Below are 26,144 nucleotides of genomic sequence, written 5' to 3' on the forward strand. Positions count from 1 at the left end.
GCTTTAATCTACACATCAAATGAGAGGGGGAAAATGAGGACGGCAAAGTGCCATAGCTTGTTTTTCTGTTGCTGCAAGTGTGCGCGTGTGTCTGTACACCTGTGTCTGCATTAACAAATACGTTTGTATGTGTGTGTGTGTGTGTGTGTGTGTGTGTGTGTGTGTGTGTGCGTGCAGGCAAAGAGCTAATTACAATAACAAAGAGCTAGCATTTGGAAGCGACGTAGCAGCGTTTTACTACCACGGCCTGGATCAGAGAGGGTCTACCAGATAATTTCAACCAGTTCAAAGCATGTTCAGTTTTTACATCAAGCTTTTTTACACCAACCTCTCTCGTTATTTTTATCTCTGTTTTTCTCGAGTGAGGGTGACTGTCCGCTATGAGTTCAAACAAACAGAATCTGTGCCAACAGTCCACACAGGGAGTGAACGAAGCTCAAATGTCACAAAAACAAAAGGAAAAGTCGTTGAGGTTGGAAAGTTTTTTTTTTTTTAGTTGACTCCTGCTGAAATGACATTGCCCTCAAGGGATTACTTAGGAGTGACTGGTGATTAAGTGGTACTGCCCAGAGCTGGGGGCAGAGGAGATCGGTAGGGTAGTGATGCTAACCACTCACAGGCAGTGAATCTCTGGTATGTGGCCACCAAAGAGCTGCTTGGACTTCGATACCACTAATCTACAGGAACACACATGGAAACCACACCACAATTCCCCCAAATTACAAGACTTTAATCGTGTTTAACGTGATTACAGCCAGGCTCCACTCTGATACTGCATAATTAGCATTCTCACAAAACTCCTTTTAATCTTAGTTAATCCTCACAGAGAGAGCTTGTCCATTCAGCCTCTTGGTTTCAAAGCACTAGCTAAAAAAAGGCCAACATATGTAAAGGCAGGCTCTCATGTACGTGGACATCACTATGTGTCCCTGAGAGTTACTGCAGAGCTAATCAGATATTTATGACTCCCACTCACCCTTAGATCAAATGTTTCCTGTCCTTTGATTGGCTAACCTCCAGCAGGACCTCTGACCTGCTGCCTATGAGGTCACAGCAGCTGGGTCATTTATCACAACTGTCTGTCTCTGGTTTCTCCTTCTTCTCTTATGACTCATTTCATGATCCCCCGTCGTCTTTCCCCACACACCCTTTTCTTCACTCTCTGCCTGCTTTATGCCTGACAGTGAAAACAGTGAGAGTCGAGAATAACTCTCGTCCTCATCCGACTTCATGTTAAAGGTTTAACACAGACCAACATACACAGACAGGAGCTAGAGAATGTAGATAACACACGGAGGATTCACTTCAGAGGAAGGATGTTCATGTTTGACTAGATGCAAGAGAGACAGGAATGAGGAGGGAAGGTGTGTGTGTGTGTGTGTGTGTGTGTGTGAACACAAGAGCGGGGGAGGTGCAATCCTGCAGCATAAAAAACAGCTACCCTAGCCAGGCAACAGACATCTGGAGCAACAGCCAGGGGCACACGGAGAGGGGAAAGTGGGAAAAGTGAAAAGCCGGAGTACATTAAAAGGAGGCGAATAACAGGTTTACAACAACAGCGAGGACCACACAGACCGGCAAGGAGGAGAGATGGGGCGAACACGTGAAAGAGAAAGGAAAGAATGGGCTGAAGGAGGTGTGGAGAGGGAACACATGGCTCCTTTGGTTCTGGAGGGGGAGAGAGAGAGGGCCCAGCTGGTGTGGAGGAGGAGAGAGACAAGGGAGAGCTGGAGCGGTGATAGTGTAGGGTGGGATAGGAAGAGAGGGAGATGAAGAAAGATGTAGCCCTGTTCTCCTCAACTCGGGTGTTTTCCGTGTCATCTGTGTGACTGGGTCTGAGTGTAATTCATTAATTGTTGCATGTTCTGTTTCAATAATGGGTTTGTGTGTGTGTGTGTGTGTGTGTGTGGTTAAACGACTCACAGCTGTCCTCCTCCTCAGTGATGGCGCTGACAACATAACAGGCGTACACGAAGCCCAGGAGCTGTGAACACACAAGCAAACAGGAGAGGTAAGACTCAACAGAGCTAGCCGTTGATAAACAGCTGCGTGTTTGCTTTGATGGACAAAAACAGATCATACAGCACATCTGGAAAAGAGCAAGCGTAGTGGGGATGCAGCCTCGATTGGAGAGATGGTGGCTGTGTGTCAGGGATCCAGTGGGCAGATGATGCAACACTGTGCAAAGACTAAACACGTGCTGCACTTAAGTAGCTGAGGCGACTCCTTGATTATCTGATAGAAAATTAACTGCAAACAATTATAACAATCAAGTAATCATTTCAGCAATTTAACAAGCGAAACTCAAGGATAACTGTCAAGCAAAACAAGCAACATGGAGGTGTTACCTTTCATGGACATTTCCTTTCAGACGTGTAAGTGACTAAACAAAGAATCAGTCACCACAAAATAATCAAAAGATGAAATGAAAAATACTGAAAATAAAAATCTTCTTCTTAATTGCAGCCTTAAGCCTCGAACATACTCTGGAGCGGACGTACACACGGACAGCTGCGGACCCCACAGACGTGGACTACTTCTATTTATACTACTTTCTGGAGTCAGCTTGGCGAACTCATTCCACACATGCGCAGTAGATTGGTTGGTGCCCTGGTAAGCGTATGTAGGTACCCAATTGGTACTGTCTGCCGGATCCCTATCTGCACATGCACAAAAGTCAAAGAAGGTTACCACAAATGTGCCTGTAGCGCTAGCGGACCCTCGCGTACTCATGGATACGGAAAGTATAATCCTTGCTTTAAAGGTTCAGTGTGTAAGTTTTAGTGGCATCTATTGGTGAGGGTTGCAAATTGCAACCAACTGCTCACTCACCGCGCACCCCTCACGGCAGCACAACATGGCAATGTCCTTGTAAGGGGACCAAAAGTGTATGTGGAAAGAAATGGCTCATTCTAAGGTAATAAAAACGGTTCATTATGTAAGGTTTTTATACACCACTGAAAACATAGTTATGTATATTACATTGCATTTATGTCAATAGATCCTCCTCAATAAGACACACTGGACCTTTAAAGCAGTTGTAATCAATATTTTTTTTAATAACAATGGATTAAATAACTATGTGTAATGTGAAATGGGTTACTCACGGAGAATTATCACCCGACTCTGCAGTTCCCCTTAACTCTATGTAGCATCTTTCAGCTCACTGCAACTTTACTGTTTTGGGTCATTCTCACCACTTTTATCATTTTCGGGCCACGGCAGGCAGCTGTTTTGAGCAACAAAAACTCTAAACACCCACTGTGCACTGACTTCTACCAAACGTCAGACACAAAGATTCAACGATTAGCTGATGAACATAGTGGAATATTTAACCGCTAGAGAGCCACATATTACACTCAGGAGTTGGCAGAGGCTAAAATCAGAGCCACAGGGAGAGTGAATTAGAGACTTGCATAAACCAGGTGTCCAGAAACAAGGCCTCTGAATGTGTGAATACACAGCCATATCGACTTAAAAGGTGTCAGTGTTGTATTCACAGCTCTACTGTGCTTTACAGTAATATCTGTGTTGGCAATGCATTTTGGAGTTGACAGGGCTTCTAGAGTGTACATACAGTAGTATGTTCATATGCACAAGCACATCAGAAAGCAACAGAGCGAGCAGACAAGTGACTGTACACCAACACACAGTGCTGAGAGTCGCCTGTGGAAATGGCAGATGGCTGTCATCGACTCAGAAACAGACACAGTGAGAGACAGTCTCTCTCCACCCAGCCATCCATCCATCATTTGGCACTCTGCCATGCCAATTAAAACAGCGTCGGGCACGCTGCCCTCCTCGCACACTGGGTACACAAACACAAAACCCAAGGGGGGATTGACTATATGTGATGGTGGCTATTTATATAACATTCATTCAACCTATAACGTCACTCGGCCAACGTAATTGTAAGAGGAACAAAGATGACGCACAGGTTGTAGGTCTTTCTCTATCGTTTGGATTTTATTCCAATTTTCCTGCAAACAATACATTTGGCCTGGATTTAAGTTCATCCAGATGTAGATTAAATGTTTTATTTATGAATGAAATTCAGGTGTGTTGTCGAGTACAAAAAAAAAAAAAGAATGGGTCTGTCTCTGTGTGGGCTAGATAAGATACATAACTCTTCTCTCGGCTTCTCTCTCACTTGGTTTTTTCTCTCTAGTATCTAATTGCTGGTCTCACCCCATCCATTACGGTGGCGCTGAAATGGAGGTGAATTAGCATATGTATAAAGCCGGTGTCAAACAGAAGATGGTGTTAACAACAGGGGGCACACCCTGTTTTCGACTGCATTGTGTCTGTGTGTGCGTGTCCATGTGTGTTTTTTCCAGGAAAAGGGTGAACCAAGTGGGTCCTCGCGTGAGTTCATATCTATGCATGAGTGCACTTTTGTTTAATTTTCATAAAGGGCTCAATACAGCTAACATGTCACAGCAGAGGAGGGTTCAGACTGAAAAGTGCAGTTTGTGTAGCATACACCAAAAAGCATACACAATCTGATAAATTGAAATGAAAACCCAAAGATTAAAACATTAACAGATACAAGTATGTAAGATATGGAGAATTTTTGTTTAAAACATAAAAAACAAATATTATTAATAGAATGTGAAGAAGTAACTGTTCTGACGTCATGTCAAAGGCGTCTGTATGTTGTGCTGCAGACATATCTACTGAAGTTAGCGTGCAAACAAGCTAGCCCTGGGCCGTCCGATGTTGTAATACCACCTTGTACCTCAAGAGGTGATAGTCTGACAGTATATGTCAGAGCTGCCGTAAATCACATCTGTACTGTATTTCTTGCCATCAAACTGTTCGGTCCCCGTCGGTCCGTGATAACTGGGAGGCTGCTGAGCCCGGTTTCACCTGCTCGTTCAGCTCCAGTTCTGGTGCCCAGTCTAGACTCAGTCAGCAAACAGGGGCGCAGTATATACATACTTTACCTTGCGCATATATACAAACTAACCTTGCGCATACACTCACCTTGCAGATACATACATACTTTATAATGAAAATATGTACAGTATGTATGTGCAAGCGAGTATGTATGTATGTGCAAGCGAAGTATTCAATTTTGGCCTAGGCGGCTTCTCAGAGTAGTGTCATTACCTCCACATTGTGCCTTAAAGTGGCTGCGTTCACACTACAGGCCTTAATGCTCAATTCCGATGGGTTTTCAGAAGATAGCATAGCTTCCGATTTACAGCAACTTCCTACTCATCAAACCATTCAGTGACCCTCCGTGCCCTGTGTAGCCATGTAGGCCTTACTGTTTAATTTACTGGGAGTTTTCCATTAATTATTTGTATCTATGAATGCGTTTGTGAGAAAGAAAGAACGGTTGGCAGGAAAGAGTGAAGCACCCATGTCATTCCTACGGATGTTGTTATCAAAGAGATGTAGTCAGGGAAACCACAAAGATGCTGTGGAAAGGATGAGAGAAACAATATAAAGTCAGTTTTAAATCTAAAGATATCTCCCTGAGGATAAAATAAACACAATATGACTTGCATACAGTAGCTACTTTTGGCCTCACTCTTAAATATAAGGTTGTGAACAGAGATATCCAACAAAGCAGAAAATTAATTTCATTGAATACCTTTAATACCTTTAGCGCCTGTCCATGCTCAGTAATGACAAATCATTATCATTTCTCGCTCCTCGACTGATAACTGCTGACAGCAAGAAAGCCTGGACGCTGCGTGGGCATGGACTCTAATATACCCACTCGTGTCTGCTTTTCATTTTGATCTTAAACAACTTTGTCTTCTAGTTTTCTTTTATATGGCTTCGGCACATTTAGTGCGATGCACAGGGCTCTAATAAGATCAGAGAAGTGAACACTTGGTGTTTTTTTGCTGGAGGCATTGCTGTCCTTAGCCAATATGGGTCAGTGTCCTCAATAAAAAGTGACAATTCCACTTATATATCCTTGCATATTAAATGGATATGTAATGTGTAATAACGCTCATAAACCCTCTCCCACGCAGACACACACACACAGTCCAGCTTTCATCTCTGACTTCCCCCTGTCACTTTGGGAGTTCAGGGATCATTTTAGATACTAATGTCAAATTAATTAATCTCATAAAGCCCCCGCATGTCCTCTGAGGCTTGATCTCAGTCTGTCTGAGGACGTGGCATATTGAAGTCAACTCATTTAGCTGTCACTCATTAATTTTTTTTCCTTTTGCCTCTGAACTTTTTTCTTAGTCACTTTCACAAACACAGGTCTCCACATCACTGTCACTCCACGATCTGCAAAGCTTCTCTGTAATCCTTCCTCACCACCTCTCTATGTGTCGTTGCTTTATTGTTGCTCTAACAGGAAGCGATGTCCTCCTCTCTGTTCTCTCTTCTCCTCTGCAGGTTGTTGAGCGGTGAACAGTGATCAGGATGACTGACAGAAGGAAGCAAGAAGGAAGAAAATTGGGCACAATAAGTTCAGTGCTCGATGTGGGAAAACATCAAAAGCAAAGCTGTCCTCCAATGGGCCTTCATTTACTATTTACTATGTTGTAGAGGGAACTAAAGTGATATATTTGTGATAGTTCAGCATTATCTGTGTTTCTTCCCTCACATAATTAGGGCAAAAAGAAGTTCAAGGCTTGGGCATTCATGTGTATTTATGGGTGAGAAGAAGGCCAGCTGCTGAGATAGAAAAGAAGGTTAGTTGTATTTGCATAGGCTAATGAAGGTGAAGTTGAAAATGAATGCGCCGGTCCAGTAACACATAACCACCTTTGACAATGCACACTCACTCATTAACATCAGTCCACCAGACATGAAGCTATTTCATGATTAGTAGCTTACACTTCTCAGTTACAACTACGAAATCAGGTTTACAGTCAATTATGTGGTCTAAGTCTGTCAAGTCATTTCTACAACAAAAAAGTTACAAACTACATCCTACCCAGTCTCTCATTTAATATTCTATATGTGCAGTCCTGAACGATCAGTTGATTAATTCATTAGTCAGTTATCATCAACCAGTTTGATGGATTTAACGTCCAAGTCATTTATCAAGCAACAAGACTAAGGCCCCATCTACACTACTACATTTTAGTTTAAAAACAGAGAATTAAAATGAATTTGAACTCTGTCTACACCAGCGTTGTAGCTGCGTATCAGAGTTGATCTCCGTATATACTAAAACGACTGAAAACAGTTCATGTACACTGGGCATGCGCGTGCCGGTGTAAACATGAAGCAGATGGTCTATTCCATAGTCACAGAAGATTTGGCGAAAGAATAAAGTACTATAGATGAAGAACCACACCAGATTATATTTTGCATGGACCAATAACAAGCTGGAACTGTTACTGAATGTAACACAGGAGTTAAAAGCAGCTGTGGAAAACAGTCTGGAAGTCGTTGCAAAGTAAATAGGGTGACATGCACCGGACCGAAGTGTAGGCAGACAAGTGTTATTTGCACGGTACAAAATATTTTAATAAAAATACCGAGTCAAAAACTCTGTCAGTAGCATTGTTTTTCTACTTTGCATGACTTATGAGACCCAATCAGAGAGCCAAACACGAGCGTCTACATCATTGTTTCTAAAGTCCTCCGTTTTTGCCCGTCTTCACTAAAATGCTCTCCGAAGTTTCAAAATGAAAAACGGGGTCAGCAGCGTTTTCAAACCTTTCTGTTTTAGGTCTTTGTTTTCACTGCAAGAGATGCAAACGTAGCAAAAGGTCTCCTCTTTAAAATGAAAACACAGTAGAGTGGATGGGGCCTAGGAGTCTATCGCCATGCTAGCAGTTCTGTGAAATTGTACTTGGGCACAGCGGTGCTTTGAGCTAGATGCTAACATGTGAATGCGTACATGCTCCCAATGACAATGCTAATATGCTGAGCAGGTAAAATGTTTACCATGTTCAACATCTTAGTTTAGCTTGTTGGAAAAATTGAAATTTTGACCCGATGATTGCTCTGGACAAAAAGTTAGGACATTGCCAAAGTGATTCACAATTCATCCTGAGGGGAACGTGAATGTTTGAAGCAAATGTAATGGCAATTTGTCCAATAATTGAAAACATTCACTTAAAACCACAAATATAAACCTCATGGTAGCGCTAGAGGAAAAGTCAGATTATCCCCAAAGTCAATGGGATAAACCGTCTGCGAAGTATGACTTCATTATAAATGTTGAGCCAATCAATTGTGCCAGTAGATTGAGAAATTGTTAAATTTGATCTGGTGGTGGCACTGGAGGAAAGTCCGGAGATCAAAAAGTCAAAAATGGCACTTGTTAAATTTCCTTTCTCCGTTTTATATCGTACTAAACTGAATCTCTTTTGGTTTTGGCTAGCTGGTCGGACAAACACAAGCAATTGGAAGATGCCACTTTGGGCTTAGGGAAATTTTGATAAGCCTTTTTTCAATAGCCTTGACAGCCTATAGCTGTCTCTGTTTTTGGCATTCTGTACGATATAATTTTACAGATGCCTCCCGTCCACAACGATTGGCCTGTGTATGTGTGTGTGTGCAGTGATGGATATCTGAGTCGATCTACAAGCTAATTAACACAGTATTGATTGTGGCTCAGTGTCGGGAGAAAGTGTACTATAATGAAAGGTATTTGTAGGTAAAATATATCACATGGGAGAGAGGAAGAGCAGTGAAAGAGAGGGGGTGGTGCAGATGTCTTGTAGGTTAATTACACAGGACTTTCTGCCTGACAATAAGGCTCAGGCTTCTCTGCAGAAAATAAGGCGTGTGTTTGTGTGGGCAGCTGCATGTTTAATGACAAAACATGATGAGATAGGGACTGCCGAGACCACATCCACCTGTTCTCTTCTACCAGCCCCCTCTCCAAATGTGAACACACACACACACGGAACTATACAGCTTACATAGGGCCACAGAGGGTTGTCGAGCTTTTGTGGCGCTGATTTGCATCTTCCACATAAATAACTGCAAATAACAGCGCGCTGATGTCCACATGCGGCCACTCGTGCATAAATAAAGGGTGTACGAAGAAAGAATATGCTGCTTGTTCCTTACATGCCCCATACAGGAGAGCGTAGATGAGGTCTGACTTAGTGAAGGGGAGAAAAATGGGTCTCTCTGGACCAAGACATGAATGGACAGAAGGCAAAACAAGCATATTAAACACAGTCACTCAACAAGCAGAAAGAAAAGCAAGCATGCCGCTAGGGAGAGTTTATTCCTTTAATGTTGCTTGTTTTTCCACTTCCAAGTTCTCCTCTTCTTTCCCTCTTCTTCTTTGCGTACTTTCAGAAGTTTAAAAAGACCAAATATTAGAGTAAAATTAATCTGAGGAAAATCCATTTCCCTGAAAAACAGATTAACAATTAAAGCTCTTGGCAGAGACAGCCTTTGAAGTATAATGGCGGGCAGTCATGTTTTTATGATGTACTCCGAGTAGCCTGACACAATATTCAGTGGCCTGCTGGAGACTAATTCTCCCTCTTCTGGTCTTGAGGTCATTCTCTTCTCCTCCCCGTTTTTGGCAGTAGTCAGCAGACCTAATAAGTTCTCACTACTGCCTCACAAGTCTTTTAAGCCTAGGATCTTTATAATCCTTTGAAGCAGATGCTGTAAAACTTACAGTGCAGTTACAATGCAGTGTCAGTGCTGGCATATTGCAGATGTGCTTAATGCTATTATTATACTAGACAATGCATGATCATTTATGATTCGGGACAAATTACTGTACTTCAAATATGAGCACATCAAAAGATGCCTCCAGTTGGCAAACCATGCAGCATACACACAAATAAATACAGACATATTCACCACAGTGGTTCAGCATGAGAGTTTGAAAACAAAACATGGACTAATGGACTTATCAAAGCGAGCACCCTGACCTTTGGAATGAGTGGGGGGGTGGGTGGGGTGGCCATGCTGTTTTCATGCAGCTGAACTGAGTGAACCTGAACAACCACAAAGCACACACCTGACCCCATAGGCAAGCACAGCCCAGGGCAGTAATCACAGGGGTCTGCCCACGCCAGAGCCTGCTGAGGGAACTCCTCTAATCAACTAGGGGCAGTTATTCGTTACTGGCGCTAAACAAGCCGCACTTTAACACAGACAGCAGACCGACACGACAGAGCCATCTGTCGAGGGAAGGAGCAAGAGTGACAGTGAGACAGAAATGCAGGGGAGAGAGAGAAGTGCTTTGTCATTTTTTGTCGTTTAAGTTGGTAGGAATTTGATCGACGTGAAGGTTAAACCGTGTGAGACCTGGGCAGGAAAGGCAGACAGGAAGACAGACAAGAGTGGAGAGAGATTGTGAGAAAAAGAGATGGAAAGAAAACAGCAAATGAGCAATGGAATGACGGAATGATGCAGCCTGCCTTTCCTCCCACTATCAGCTTCCACACAATCCTCCCAATGCAGGTTCACAGGGAATAGAGAGGGAACAGAAGAAAGCTTTGCCTGTGGCAGCAATAACCTACGCTAAATTATATGATATCTGTGTGCGTGCGTGCGTGCGTGCGTGTGCGTGCAAGCTTTCTTTGGCTGTTTTATGAGAAGCACTGCAGCTCTGGCAGCCCCTTGACATTTCTCACTGCTCCTTTTAGTGTGTAAGAGTTACGTCTTCAGATGTAAACTAAATATCACATATTGCACACTACTTCTTCTCTTTCATATTTTCCTTCCCGACTACCCTCCATCTCACTGGAGATGTTTCCTCAGACTTGACTGTTTTATTTAACAGTGAAGGCAATGCACGGGAGCAAAAGAAGACACAATGTTGGGAGGAAAAAAGTGAGTGTGTGGATTTTCTGCTGACTACATTGACAGGGAAATCATCATTATTATGACAGTAGTAGAAAAGCCATACTATAGCAGCATGTACTGTAGGATGGATGGGTGAGGTGGATTACAGTGAAGGCAACAAAGAACAGGATAAGGGCAGAGATGGAGAAAAATATTCCCCTCAGTGATGAACCAATGAATAATACATTATCCCAGTTTGAAAAGGTTGCCTCCACTTCCAGCTCATCCTTTAAACCTTCAAGTTACTTTTAGGCTGAATGTAGCCTTTAGCGGCAATAAGCAACAACACAGAGCAATCTTTACCAAATCCAAAGCTTTGCTTCTGAATAGCTGCCTTCTAGCTCATGATGAATCGGAGATAGATGACAGTGATGCCTCCATTACTGGCCAATGGAGCCACATTTTTCATCTTAATGAAACATGCTCCTTGGAGCCCAAACTAAATATTTAATGGCCTCTCAAACGGCGACCTTGAAGTTCCTCTAACAAAGACAAAGGGGCACCCACTTTCTTGCTATTTTTTTGCATTCATCCCTTCCACTCGCTCTTTCTGTCTGGCCCTCTCTTCCACCAGAGAGGGAGAAGGACACGCCAAAACAAGAGTGGACATCTCAAAGGACCCCGTTTTCCTAAACAGTGCCCTGCTTTTAGCCTGAGAGGAAATTAGGATACAGGAAAAATGATGCCATTTGTGACACTGGGATTTCAGTACCAATTTCCCTGCTCCTCTCGAGAGTCGATGCCGTAAGATGCCGTTGAATGCTTGGCAATACCATCTAAAAATGCATGCAAAGAAGAAAGAAATAAACCAATTCACCTGCTGTAGTGCAAGGGCTAATGAGAGACGAGGAGAGAGTTGAGGCTATAAAGTGAGGTCAGTCATTTTATCACTGTCACTCCATGGGGGTGATGGGATGAATTGTACAATCTAGTGCTTCTCAACACAGGGTACCTCTGATTTTCCTAAACTAGTTAACTGCATTCACTGTGCTCTCCCAGGTGTAAATTATTTCAAGATTAGATGGAGAGAATGGAAGCCATCAGGACTCTGAAACTCACTGAAGGCTGATGAAGTTGCTGTGTATTGGCTCACTTTCTCTCGGTCACATACTGCCAACATTAATTAAATTCACTCCACATGTATTAAAGTGACAAGTGTGAAAAACAGGGATGTTTATGTACATTGCAGTGGAGGCAAAATGTGTGTAAGTGAATGCTGCTGTGAGTAAATGTGTGTAATATGCATGTCTGAACCTAAGTGCGAGCTGTGCTGGCAACTGAGAGTCCTGGCCCCCATCCAATATGAGGTTAGTCAGTCATACACAAGTGTGTGCAAATGTGCACGCTGGCAGGATGTGAGTTTCTAGTGTTGTCATACAGAGCCGTATAAAGAGGACAATAACAGTCCTTCCAATGTTTGAGTAACCTGTTAGCAGCTGGCAGGTCTGAGTCGCAGCCAGACAAAACAACAGATCAATTTTTCATTCAGCGACCGGGGCAGAGGAAGGGTGGCTGCGACAGACAAAATAACAGACCGCTGTGGAATTATATTGAGAAAAGTGCTCAAAGGGAAACAAAAACTATCTCGTGCACCTTTTACATGTATCAATCCCACGGTGAGTGAGGTTCCTGCGGGTGTTAAGTATGTAATATGAGGAGTTCCTGTAGCATGTGAATATGTCAGTGCTAGAGTCACATGTACATTGCCAACTTGTACTCACAGCAGCAAGAATCTGTGTGCCGCTATGCACAACCTCGATGTACTGGTAGTCCATGAGGCAGCCCATGACAGTGATGTAGGAGTGGCTCTCTGTGGTGCGGACCCCTGCAGCCTGCGGCATCTCTCTCCTCACGCAGCCCGGCCCGTGTTCACTCCACCAAGAGTGATGGGCTGAGATGTTAAATGTTAGCAGGTCACTGTCCTGAAAAGAGAAAAAAAACAGTACATTTTTTTGCTTGGACTCCTTGCATTACTTATGATGTACATTCATTTATTCTTTATGAGAAAACCAAAGCTGGATCACAGGTGATGTTGTACAAGAGGCAGGGAGCTTATCTCTAGACGCCTGCTACAGATGTTGGATGTTTTTCAAGGCTGTTCTCTTTTGCTCAAAGGGCTGGTTCATCCAATTACAAACAAGACAAAGACTGTGCAGCGATGCCAGCTCCTCTGCAAGGCTGTACTTAGTCAGGGCTGTGCTTTGAGCTACATGCTAACATCAGCATGCTAATATTCTCAAAATGACAATGCTAAGCTCTGATGCTAAGAAGGTATAATGTTTACCATGTTCACCACCTTACTTTAGCATCTTAGCATGCTAACATTATACTAAGTAGCACCAAACACAAAGTGTCACTAGGGGAAAACTAGTGACACTTTCTGTCTGGTTTTTGGTCATAAACCAAAGTGTTGTTGACAAATTTTGACCTGATAGCGGCGCTATATGAAAACTTATTCATCTGGCTAAAGACCTGCCGCTAGCATGGCTAAAAAAAACACACTTTCTTACTCACCACAAGCTCCATCTAGCCAAGTATATGATTGGTTAGTTATGTGTCCATTTTAAGATTTCTGCTGTCGCCCCTATACAATTGGGGTAAATAGAATTCAGTTTTTGGTCCTTAAAGTGTTGAAAAAGTACATTTAATTCAAAGCAACAATGTGTCTTTTCAGAAACAATGCGTCTGTTTCTCAAGATAATCCACAGACCTAACAGTCAACAGTTTTCCTTGGAATTGCTTTCTGGTAAATAAATAATCCCTTTGAAAACAGCTGACTGTGTGTTTTGTAGTTGATCCAGAGTAACAGGGCCATTGTTTCAGGAAAGACATTTGAGCACTGCAAATAAAACTCCATTCACCTCCACTGTATTGGGGTGGAGGCATAACTCTCTAGAGACAGATGACTCAAATTCAAAAAATATCTGCATGGCTACATACCACTAGAGGTATGTGAGAATACAATATCATTTTCCTTTTCATAATTTAGATGACCCAATAATATTTTTACCTGAAGACATGTGACATGCATAGCCCATGACCCAAATGCATACACAGGTAACAAATACATGAACCTTAGTCAATCTGAGACAACAGACTTGCTGTTTCAGAGGAAACTCTCACAATTTCTTAAGCTGTACTACAACTTTTAGATCCAGAATATTATAATGTAGGTCTTGTACACCCTGGCGATATTCAATTTGCACATAGCCATATGAGCCCACACATACAGACGCTCGCACCAATCAATACCCCAACACAGCAATCTAACTCCGCATCTGCCCCTCAGTGACAAGACATGCATTATTAACAGAGCCAAGCACTGTCAGGAAACATCGCTGAGATCCTATCCACCCTCACGCACATGGACACATCAACAACACATACATATCACCGGCAGCAACAACTTTCAACAACAGATCTGTGAAGTCAGTGGAAACATGAACAAGACATGAACAATTTTAAGTCTGCTACTGTATATTATCCCTCTCTTTCTCCATGTTGATAGCTCATCATCACCTTCTGTCTCGAGTTTCCTTCTCTGTCATTATGTTGGTTTCTCACAGAGTCACAAAAACAAGGGCGGCTGAAGGTCAATAGGTAGGATTGTGAAGACTAACGACTTGACAGATGCCATTGATTGAGCCTGCGAGCTAGGGAAACCATCTCTATCCCAGCTATAGCCGCCCTCACCACTGCAGTACGTCAGTAGTCGATATTGAGGCTTTTGGCAACTTACTGTCAGAAATGTTATTGTTATGGTCCCATGCACCCCAAAGAACAAATCCATCCCATAGATTCAAGGTTAGTCTACTGATACTGCTCATACCATTTTCTTTAAAACAAAAGTCAATACATATTTGGAGACAATCCTGTTACAGGAATCACTAGAGACATAAGGCATTATATAAAGCTAAACATCAAATGATTAGAATCTTATTTCTCATGATGTATTATTTCTGAAATACAGAGGTGGGAGTTTATCTAAACCCGAGTGGCTAACTGGGTGTTGTTGACTCTTCTGGCTCTGATGGGAGTCTCATATTTACTTAGATTCCATAAAGGTGTGCATGCACGGTGGTTGCATATTGATTCAGGAGCTACAGAGACTTGAGGGTGTGTGGTCTGCTATCATCTCTTATACAAAGTTTGCAGTCATTGTGTGTTTGTGTGTGTGGGTGGTTGGGGAGGGACAGATGTGCTTGTGTTATTAAAGGCTATGTACTCTGTTTAGCAGGATATGCAGTCACATATATGCTACTTTCACCAACTGGCATCATGAGATACTTCAAGAACTGCAGACATTTATATAAGACTAAGATGTGACACATGCTTTTAAGTGGCTTTTTTTTTGCAGTCCATCATATCTGCCTTACTGTCTGAAAGCTCCACATCTTCTCTTATGTCTACACTGACTCTTGTCTTGTATTATTAATGACTAAAACCTCAGAAAACACATTTTTCCACAGTTTTTTTCTCGTAAATTTACGACTTTAATCTGTGTCTCAGTTTCTTTCTTTGGGCTATAACCCCCTCCCCCCTCTCTGTAATTTAAAAAATTATCTACAATGGCCCTAATAAGCTGTTGTACCATTAAGTTGTTCTCATAAACATTTTTTTGTGATCAAAGCTCATAAATGCTGCCTATTAACACAGCTTCTATTTCCGCATTGTTACTATACTAACCTGTCCTTCAAATATAAATAAACACATATAAAACACTTTATGCTCAAGAAGCTGTGTAACAAAATAAACAAATATCATAATATTATTAATACAGCCTTTTTAGCTATACTGGCACTCAAAATGAGCGATCTCTATGGGCTGATATTTGTTGAACACTTTCATAATATTACATTCAGTTTCATGTTTATTGGAATTCAGTTTCAAACTAATAGATTCAATTTGAAATTATGCTATTCAGGTTCAGTTTATCAACGTAATTATTCAATAATTAAATTATATAATATTAAATAATCAAATTCATGTTTTAATAAAATTATTCAAGTTGAGCAATTCAAATTCAGATCTAAATTGTTCAAATTCAGATTCTAGGTCACAAAGTCAGAAGCAGTGTAGGCGAATGTTTTCATATACCTAATCAGATCAATTCAGTTTTTGGTTTAAACAATGATGGGTGACAAAAGACAAGGTTTACAGCCATGCTGTGAAGCTATACTCATGCACATCTGTGCTTTAAGTTAAATGCATGCTATGTTACATCCCATTTACAGGACATTGTTAACATACAATACAAACAGATTTGTATGCAAAAGGGCTGCACAATTAATCTAACCGCAATTGCAATCGCGATGTTGTCATGTGCAATGACATAACCGCAAAAAGGGTGCGATTTAAATAAACAGAAAAAGTGTGCTGTGTGTGTGACAATTTCCTCTCTGTGGCCCCACCGTGCTCTCGCATGTGCCCCTAAAACAGACAGGCCTATTAGCAAACCAGAAAAAGTATTTAGGAGCAGTGTGCGGGTAACGTTAAAGACAATAACCTACCGTAACTCCCCTCCCAGCCCCGCTGCTAATCGTTCAAAACATAGCCGGACTCGCCACCAGAGCACCGGGAGAAATGTCGATGTGTATCGGTGTATGGCAGAGACAGAGATGTGTCGTCTGCAGCTGAAGAAAACAGGAAGAAGATAAAGAAGGTTTGGGTTTGGCTCACTGGCCACTCAACGTTAGCTGTATTGGTGCCTTTTGTTGTTCATAATGTTCAACTTTCATAATACTGATGTGCTTGTCAGTGTCACTTTTTGTCAACCGACCAATCATAGCCTGGATGTGCTGGGACATACTACAGCAAATTTTCTAATGTTGAATATGATTATTGACAAATTAGTACTTTGCATTAGTAGAAGTAGTAGCATTAACAAATTAGAGACCAATATAGAACATTGCACAAGTATTAAATAAATAATCGCAATATGACTTTTTCTCCAAATCGTGCAGCCATACCATGCAACCCATCCAATAGTTGAGACATTTCACTTAAAAGGGGCATTATGGAGTTTCCAGCGGCCAATAGCAGGTGTGGTTTTAAGATTGCAACCAGGTGTGAGCTCATACGCGTGCTCGCTTGAACTCATGAGCGAGTATCAGTGGGTGTATAAAATTTCATGTCATTCCATCCAATAGTTGTTGAGATTTTTTCATTTATTTGGAGCTAAGTGGTGAAATGACTCATGGTTTGGCCATCCACACGGCTAGCTTGACTAAAAAACTGAACATCTAAAAATCAAATGACTGACATTCAAGCAAAAATAAAAATCTTGCTATAATATGCTTACCATCTACATAAGTGACAACCTGTTCTGTATACCGTTCTCTGCTAATATCAAAAGACAAAGGATATTTATAAGATATTTGTTAGAAGCACAGCTTATCATATTGGGTATTTAATTTTTTGGAAAACATTTTTCAAAAAAGCAAAACTCAGTTACTGAGTGTGAAACACCAAAATAGCAAGAGAAAGAAGCTTTATCAAATTCAGACAGCTTTCTGCATGTCCACAGTCTCTATGTCTGCAGTGACTGAATGTGAAAGAGAACAAATAAAAAGGAAGGCGGTGAATGAGTGAGGACTGTTTAAAACAGAGGTGTGTATAGAGTAGCAGGGGTCTGTCTGTCAGTCTGTCTTGCACCATGGGGGTGGGGATAAGGGATCAATAGGAGGTGACAGAGCATGTGGCATATGACTCAGACACACTGCCCCCTCACTTGGAGTGCCTCCTCACTCACATGCACACACATACATACATACAAACACACCCTCCAGCATAGTCCTGTCAACATCGGTCAAGGCAAACCAGTCCGAATTAGCTGACTCTGTTTTATGGTAAGATGTGTTAGGGGCCTCTCCGAAAGCTGTGTGCCAAGTTTGGTCGTGCGTGTGTGCATGGGGTGTGGGTAGGTGGGTGTGCGCTCCATTAGCCAGCTCTCCTCCTGGCCACCATATGCAGAGTTGGGAGCCCAGGCTGGCTCCATCTGTCGGGTTAATGCCCAGCCTCAGCCCCAAGCAGCTGGCCCCTACAAGCCTCATTATTCTAGCTGGAACCATGCAGAAACACCCCCCCATCCTCCACACACACATACACACACAGTGGACACACATTGACAAATATGCAGTGACAGACGGACACACTTGATGGAGCCAAGGTCTATTACACAATGACAAAGTCGCCAGAGCTTGGGAAGGTGTTTCTGAAATTCATTTTGGCTGTCCAAACTGCTGTGAGATGAACGTTGCCTACATTAATTCATTATTCTCAATGGTCAGGGAAGCAATTGGGCAAGAATAGCTAGGAGAGGAGGGGAGAGGAGTATGCTGAAATGAAAAAGGCAAGATATGGAACTTGCAAAATATGCAGAATAAATTTAAAAGATCAAAGGGGAAGAGAGCAGAGTGTTGACAGGAGGATGGAGGGTGAATAAATGTACAGGGTGTGTAAATTTTATTCAAATTTAAAGGTGTGTTTGTGTGTACGTGGGGGTTTAGGGGGGGGGGATTGTCCCCAATCATTTACCTATTAAGCACCACACAAACAATTTAGAAGGTAATACAGACATTCTTCAAGGCCAAATCATACATCTCTGTTGAAGTGTTGCAGTTGTGTGTGTTTCCCAAAGCCTAAGGGGTGATTTATAGTTTGGTGAAGGATACATACTAGACGGCTGTACCACAGGTAATGGTTTACTTCAGGCTTGACATACGCATAAAGCACCTGGTAACAGTGAATTATAGCTAAAACATATGTTAATTGCTGATAAAGCTTAAGAATGCTCAATTATACTTTTGTTTTTTACAACAACAGCAGCTGTGCTGTGATGGTGTAACATCAAATTAAAGCTGAATCATTTTCAGGAGAAAAAACAAACTCAGACTTGAGGCTTTTTCTTGGCAAAGATAAGAATGATTTTATTTCCAGAAAACTGTCTTTGCCCTCACCTGTTCCTGTTCTGCTGGTAATTGGAACCATTCTCTCATTCACTTTGAAAGGAGAACACTTGTATTGGAAAATCTGCTAGTATAGCTAAATCTGTCTAGTATTACAGAATTACTTATCCTTTTCAAAAACCTAATATTTACCTGTAAGAGTTAGCTAACTGTTAGCAAGTCTGTTAGCAAGTAGTAACTATAGCAGTTATTGTTGCTATGGATTACTTTAATACGGTGTTACGGGTTTACAAGTGAGATGCCACCCCAGCAATGGCTGCTTGTTCACGTCTGCTCTCAACCCGGATTCGTCTTTAGGTCACCTGCCAGCCAATCAGAAATAAGTATTTTCTGTGGCCATGGTAAAAACAATAAATAATAATTCTAATACATTTTACCTGTGGGCGCCTTTCAAGACACCCAAGGTCGCCTTACAAAGAACCAGACTCGTACAGAAAAAAAACTGTGAAACATGGAAAAACACACAGACAAATCAGGAGACAAAAATTGGGCAGACACGTGTAGGTGGGGGGATAAAACACTAACATTAACATGGTATGGATATAAGGGACATGTCCAGTACAATGATAATCACAGTGTTTTGAGGTGGGATTTAAATGCTGTCAAATGTGTTGGGGCTGGAAATCCCAAAGCTAGGGAGCAGTGCAGCTGCAAAACCCAAGCACCCATGCTTCTGAGGTGTGAGGTGGGAATGGTCAGAAGACCAACTGAGGATGAGCGCAGGGAGAGGGAAGGGGTGTACTCCTGAAGGAGGTCAGAAAGATAAGTGGGGGCTAGGTTGTGGACGGCTTTGAAGGTAAGCAGAAGATTTTTATAGTCAATCCAGTATTGGACAGGGAGCCAGTGTAGTTGGATTAGAGCGGGGTTGATGTGGTCGAATTATTTGATCCGGGCAGCTGAGTTCTGAATGATTTGAAACCTGCTAAGCAGGTATAAGTGTACGTCAGCTGTAGGTTCTCAAAAAGACAACTACAGTGTAGGTGGCGTAACCCTTGTGCATAGGAATGCAAATGAGGCTTCACTCCCCCACCAGCAGCATGACCTTAGAAAAATAAAACATTCAACACAGTATAGACAAAGCCACCCGACTTGGCTGACAGAAGGATGACGAAAGAGTTGGAGAAAACAGCAGGCTGAAACTTCAAAAGTCTTACCTTGGACAGGCCTCCTACGTCCAGGTAGAAACAGATGATGAAGACGTTCCAGGCCACCCACAGAGCGGCCCATACTGTATACTGGGGAGCAAAGACACAGACAGATTAGCTCCATGGAAACCAGATGAACTAAAATGACAGGTTGAATGAACGAGCTCCTAAACAAAGTAAAGTCAGTGGACAGTGTCCTCCCACACACACATAATCCTGCATAAAAATGCATAAATACACACCCACATGCTGTATACACATATAGTGGAAACAGCATAGGCTATAAACATACAAATAGATTTGTATGCATAACCTCACTTTTTTTTAAGGTGCCAGTAAGTTCAGCAAGTCTATTTGAGCCCAGAGGGAGCTGCAGTTTTTTTAAACTGCTGAGGCTGAATGAAGTTCACAACTTCAACAATTTATAAAATTGTATAGCCAGACAGCTAACTCTTGACAGACACGCAGTGGTTTTCATTGACAGCGAGAGACAGAGAAAGAGAGTCATCACTGTGAAGGTTGTGAAATCTTCTGACTCACGATGAGAATTGTGTTTAAAATATCAGAAGTGTCAGAGGAAGAGCGAGCGGCAAACCAGAACCTTCATGAAAAAACATACATGTTGAATCACGAAAGCCCTCAGCTTGCTCTTTCCCATTTTTCCACTTGACATGACAATAGCTCTACTCTCCCTCCTTCCTCTCCTCCCTTCAATTCCTGCTTCCTCTGTTTCTTTGTCTCATCCTGTGTGTCTCCCGTTTATCCATCTACATCTGCTCTGTCTGTCTTTATTTACTCTCTTTTCCTCTCTTTTCTCGCTCCCGCAGTCTTTTCCTGGTCATTAACATCACCATCTGTGCTTCCACTACTGCTGCTTAAAAGAGGTTTTTAATGCCTAAGATTAATGTTATGGTTGCAAGTAAAAACTCAAGTGCATAAAAGCACATTTATGAAGCTTCACAGTGGCGGAGGGCAACAACAGGGAGAAACTGCTTTGTACAGTGTTTCAAAGAATGACCTTCTCTGTCCAGAAACTCTGCGTGGAGTATAAATCTGATGAGCTCCTTAGTCCCCCCAAACACCCCCACGCCTTTTCATTAGCCCTAATTACTATGGGATTACAGTGATTTAAGGGTGTCACAAAATATACAAGAGAGTGCTGCAATTAAAGAGGAAAGGCAACAACATGTACAAACAGATGCACAGGCAGAGGACTAATGCAAAGTGATGGAACACTGCTTGACAAAAACCGTGAGGAACAGGATTATGTGACAGCCTGAATAGAGTTTAATATGAACTACCAGTCTTCAGTTATATATACTCACCACCACAATGTAGCGCGGCCGATACTGGATGGTGCCAAAGAGGCCGAGGATGACAATGATGATGTGGAAGAAGTTGGCAAGGATTGGGGCCCACTGGTAACCCAGGAAGTCAAAAACCTGTCTTTCTAAGGCCAACACCTAAAGGGGCGAGAAGAGGAAAAAAAAGTAAAAAGACACATATGTTATGAGGTTCACATGTTCTGGAAGCAAACGGCCTCTCCTGCTGCCCTACAAAAATGGCAACTTGTTGACTTTATTGAGGACAGTATCTTTTCACCGCACAGCAATTGGCCAGCAATCCTACACTGAGCAAGCAGGCATGAACAGTTTGAGTATTTAGCCTCAGACTCTGGGAGTGCCCAGAGGTGAAAATTGGAAGTTTTTGTAAAATAAACAATGACAGATTTATCGATTCAACCCCTGCCGAGCTAAAGAGCGGCTCACTATTTTCCAACCGTCCTGCCAACAACAATGAGAATGCTCTGGGAATTTTCTGGGGAGGTGAGGGCCTTCCTGAATAATACCACTGCAGTGAGCTTAAGGGGTTATTAAAATATGTGCTCGCAAACAACGTGTATACATGCACACTCACGTGTACAACACAAGCAAAGTTAAACCCTCTACAATGAAAAGAGAAACTCCACAGTTTTCCCAATACAGACTCACCCTTTCCACTCCTACATCAACAGTGTTTTTTTTGGGCCCAATTATTTTTACATGAAGAAGATTGATTCATTGATGGTGTCCTTTTTGTTCCCCTATCTCCCTTCACTCCTACCTGCACTCTTTGCATATAACATTTTGTGCAGCAGCAAAAAAAAATAACAAAGCAATTTGAACCTTTCAGACTGTTGAGTCCCTATTTGCATCAACTCAATTAGCATGCCATTTGGGGGAAAAAAGGGGGGGGGGGGTGTAAACCATTTAATTAGAATTCCGCTGCCAATCCAATTCCATTTCCAGTGAGTGTGTGTGTGTGTGTGTGTGTGTGTGTTTGTGTGTCTCAAGCAATGATGTGTTTCACTGTGTGTCGACATGTCATTTCTAGCCAAGCGCTTGAAGATGGATGAGGGAGGGAAGAACCTCGTCTCTGATAGGAACGCACCACCGAGCACATTCACGCAAACACACACACATACACACACACACACACACACATCATACACTTGATACACAGCCGTGGCTGCTCTTCTTAATGTAATGGAAATGTTACCAGCAACCCGATGAGACATTGTGACAGGCAGTGGAGGGAGATGATCAAATACTGAGTGATAATTAAAAACTCCCTCGTATAGAGGGCAAGTGCAACAACTTCACAGACAGGGTCTGAAGCGACAGGGGGCGAGGTGAGTGAACTGCGACTTGCACCAAGCACTATCACACTAAATTCAAGGAATATCGCAGCAAACCAAAGATAAAGCCTTCACTCTAGTGCAAGGAGAAGAAAAAAAAGAATGGATAATGGCTGGGAAACAAAATTGAGGTGGATGGAGATTTTGAAAAAGAAGATGTTGAAAAAGAGATAAATGAGAGAGAGATGAGGGAAAAGGCAACATATGCAAACGTAGAACGACGGAGCTCCCTCTCTCTTAATAACCTCTGTCTATCCCTTGCATAGAGGGGCTGAAGGAAATGAAATCAGTCACAAGAGTCATACATCTTCTGGTCGGCTCTGGGTCGTGGTTAGAGAGCTCAATAAAGCTCACGCAGGAGGACATCAGCAAAGATGAGTTGCCGCTCAGGCTGCAATTAAATTGGTCGGGGAGCTTACAGGACTGACCCTTTTGAATTTGTTGAGCTATTAATCAGCTATAGCTTTTTAGACGCATGCATGTCATGTCCTGATTCACTCAGATTCAAAGGAGGACAAATGTGAAAGAAAACACACAATTTTGCACCTGATCAGTGATAATTCTAAGCATAACAGCTGATTTAATCACAGCAAAATAGTTTATTGTTTAACTGGAAGCCTAAAGCTGCAAGTATGCTTCATCAGAACTGCTTATTGGATGGTTGAACAGATTTTACTGTACTGAAGACACTTGAAAAGTATCTTCAGTCAAGTATTGCCCTTGATTTAACCTTTCATTTTTTATTACACAATTTTAATTGTTACGTTTTTGCGTGTACAACTGAGTGCAACACTATGACGACAAAATGTCTGAAAATGTGTGCTGCTATCCACATATTTAAACCTCTCTCGCTCCTCTTTTTTCACTCCACTGCCCAGTGTGGCCGTTTGGAACAGCTATAAACACTTCTGCCCTCAGATGAGGTCAGACAACACATCGTATAAACTAGATCTTTTTGAGCATAACCCAACCCTAAAGTTGTGTTCAAACAGAAAGCGAAGAATATTTTTGACGTGGCACAATGATTACATACAAAATCAATGCGAAGACATGAATAGGTAATTAAAGCAAATACACAAAATTCATGTATTCGCTAAAGTTGAAAATATAAACTTGAGCAAAGGAGATTTTTGGGAGAAAAGTAAGCCAAGAAGTTGAATTACATGGTAAGTTCTGAAAATATGTATTCATTACTTGATTCCAGCTATTGCTGTACTTTAATATGAAAGTTAGCATAGCATAGACTGAATGACAAGCATGTTAAAAGTTGTTTGCTTGTCATCTTGCGGACAGACCTGACATGTAGGAATTCAGACATTCTACAAAATCATGTAGATATTTCAGCATCCTTTTCATTCGTTTACAGCAATTAAATCATGGCAAAACTTCTTATTTAGGGTTCATGATGCTGTGGTAAACCAGATTATGGGGAAATAATGCGTTTACTCATGTTACTCACATGAGTAACGGGAATAAACAAAATAATCCAGCGGTCAAACTCTGCCATTAAAATTGCTGTAGAGAAAAGTAAAGCCTGATTCAAATACTAATTTCTGCTATTTTGTCAGTAACAGCTTTAACTCTTTTTGTCATTATGTTTTTGATGGTGACAAAGTGCGCTTACACCTGGCCCATTATTTTCTCAACTAGAGAATACATAACATAGCACATTTATCAAACAGCTAATAGGTCCAGTGAACATTTTAAGTTCAAGTTTAAGGCAAGCAAGGTCAATTTCTTGCATCGATAGCAGACAATGACAGACTCTGGGTGTTTATAGATGTGCAGGTTTACAGCTGTAGATTGCCTTCATTGTGTGCAAGTACATTCTTTTTACTTCATCATCAATATAACGCAGACCTGGGTTAAATAAATTGATACAACAAGCTCTGATTGTAAAGATAAAATGAGATAGAAAACAGTAGGGTAGAGGGGCCCTTATACATACCCTAAAACTTTGATTAACAGCCTGGGCTTTTATTTGCTAAAATCACTGAATTGACCCTGCCTATATTTGGGACAGGCTTCCATATGGGACAGGTCTTTAATTCCTCTTGCACAAAACGGAAATAGGCTACTATGAAACAGTTGATTTATTTCAAACAGAATATTACTTGTATAAAAATTATCCAGTAATATCAAATACACCTCATTCATTTGATCTAGCTCTGACAGGGGGCTTCTGTGCTTTTATTTTGAAGGCAGCAACGTAACAAAAACAACAACACGGTGCAGGATGAGAGAAGTGTGGCAGAAGTTAGCAGACAGAAGGCGATGGACTTCACATGACAGGATTCACAACTAAAGGAATTTAATAATCAAGGAACGGACACATTTAGACTTAACGAGCGGACTTAATGAGCGCTTCAAAAGTAATGGGACTCTGCACTTTTCTTTTTCTTTTCATCTCTTGTACCATGCAGGTTACACTGGTAAATCTATAAGAATTAGACTTTGGGGCTTGCTGTTTTGAATGAACTGAATGATTGAATTGTGGAGAATCTTACCGATCTAACAAAGTGTAGCATGTCCATACTGACATATTGATCATATGTTTAAACATTAATATTTGTATGCACTATCTAAGCAGCTTAGAAGCAGCTAAAGCAGGCGAACCCGCGGGGTTTAAGAGGTTTTATACATCCAAAGAACCTCTATAAAAACCGGACCAGGCGTTTAATGGAGACCAGCGTTTATTTGTCAAAATGTGTTCCCACACCAGGCCAGTAAAGAGGGTAGGCGGCTATTTGGGACTCAGCTATTAATGGAAGTTTTACGGTATATCTGCCTTTGCCTACTGCATGCCACTGCTTATGACATTTTAAAATGGGAAACCCGCAAACAGTCAACTACGCCTACATAGTTAGCCAAAAGTAATACACAGCATACTGTATTTTTGACTTCCTATGTTCAATTTTATGGTCAAGATCTTAGCTCCCTTCACACAATATCAGATAGAAGATGGGGTACAGTTCAGGTCTCAGTATGTCCTCTGGTAATCCTGGTGGAAAAAAAGAGAGATCCAAAAGCTCTGCAAAATCTATTCAACAGCTTTTATTCTATTTGACTGGATAAAAGCAAAAAGCCTTGGGGTCTTATCTGTGTGCATTTGACTCCTACACCAACACTACTCACTATTATTCAAACATTCAAAGAAACACACACTATATCCTCTGCACACATGCATTCCTACATGGACTGCTGCCCGAGTACAGGGCAATAGCCATGCTATTGCACATCCATCCAACACACATACTTTAGGTTCCTCGATGTATTACACACAGCCATGGACCCCTTCCCCGAAAGATTTCCACCAGTCACTGAATTAAAGAAGTCTATTGGCGTGAGGGGCTTGTGTGTGTATGTGTGCGCGCGCGTGTGTGCGTGCATATTCTCTCCTCTGAGATGCTGTAGTGAGCCTATCACATTCGCTGCTAACTCAATAATCCACCAAGATGACAACAATCAATCAAGAAGAGAAAGGCCTCTGCCCACCCAGACACACATGCAGGCAACACACACACACACAATCACACAAACCCATATGGCACAATTAGCCCACAATTCATAGGAAGCAAGTTACTGGAGAGTGGGGTA

At 41.8% G+C, this 26,144-nt stretch overlaps 1 protein-coding gene across 2 annotated transcripts in view; it reads right to left on the reverse strand.

Moving 5' to 3' along the window:
* The window catches only part of nkain4 (sodium/potassium transporting ATPase interacting 4), a 48,723-nt gene that overhangs the window by 8,602 nt on the left and 13,977 nt on the right, over positions 1-26,144 (reverse strand). For both annotated transcript variants that reach the window (XM_038722368.1, XM_038722366.1), the window contains exons 2-5: positions 21,196-21,333; positions 19,880-19,960; positions 12,480-12,680; positions 1,924-1,984 (exon numbers count right to left, since the gene is read on the reverse strand). In XM_038722368.1, the coding sequence (XP_038578296.1) occupies positions 1,924-1,984; positions 12,480-12,680; positions 19,880-19,960; positions 21,196-21,333 (481 nt within the window). The remainder of the gene's footprint in view (positions 1-1,923; positions 1,985-12,479; positions 12,681-19,879; positions 19,961-21,195; positions 21,334-26,144) is intronic.

The sequence above is a fragment of the Micropterus salmoides genome, unplaced genomic scaffold (assembly GCF_014851395.1).
Source record: "Micropterus salmoides isolate LMB-PRFRI ecotype aquatic unplaced genomic scaffold, ASM1485139v1 Ms_hic_scaffold_16, whole genome shotgun sequence".
Lineage (NCBI taxonomy): Eukaryota > Metazoa > Chordata > Actinopteri > Centrarchiformes > Centrarchidae > Micropterus > Micropterus salmoides.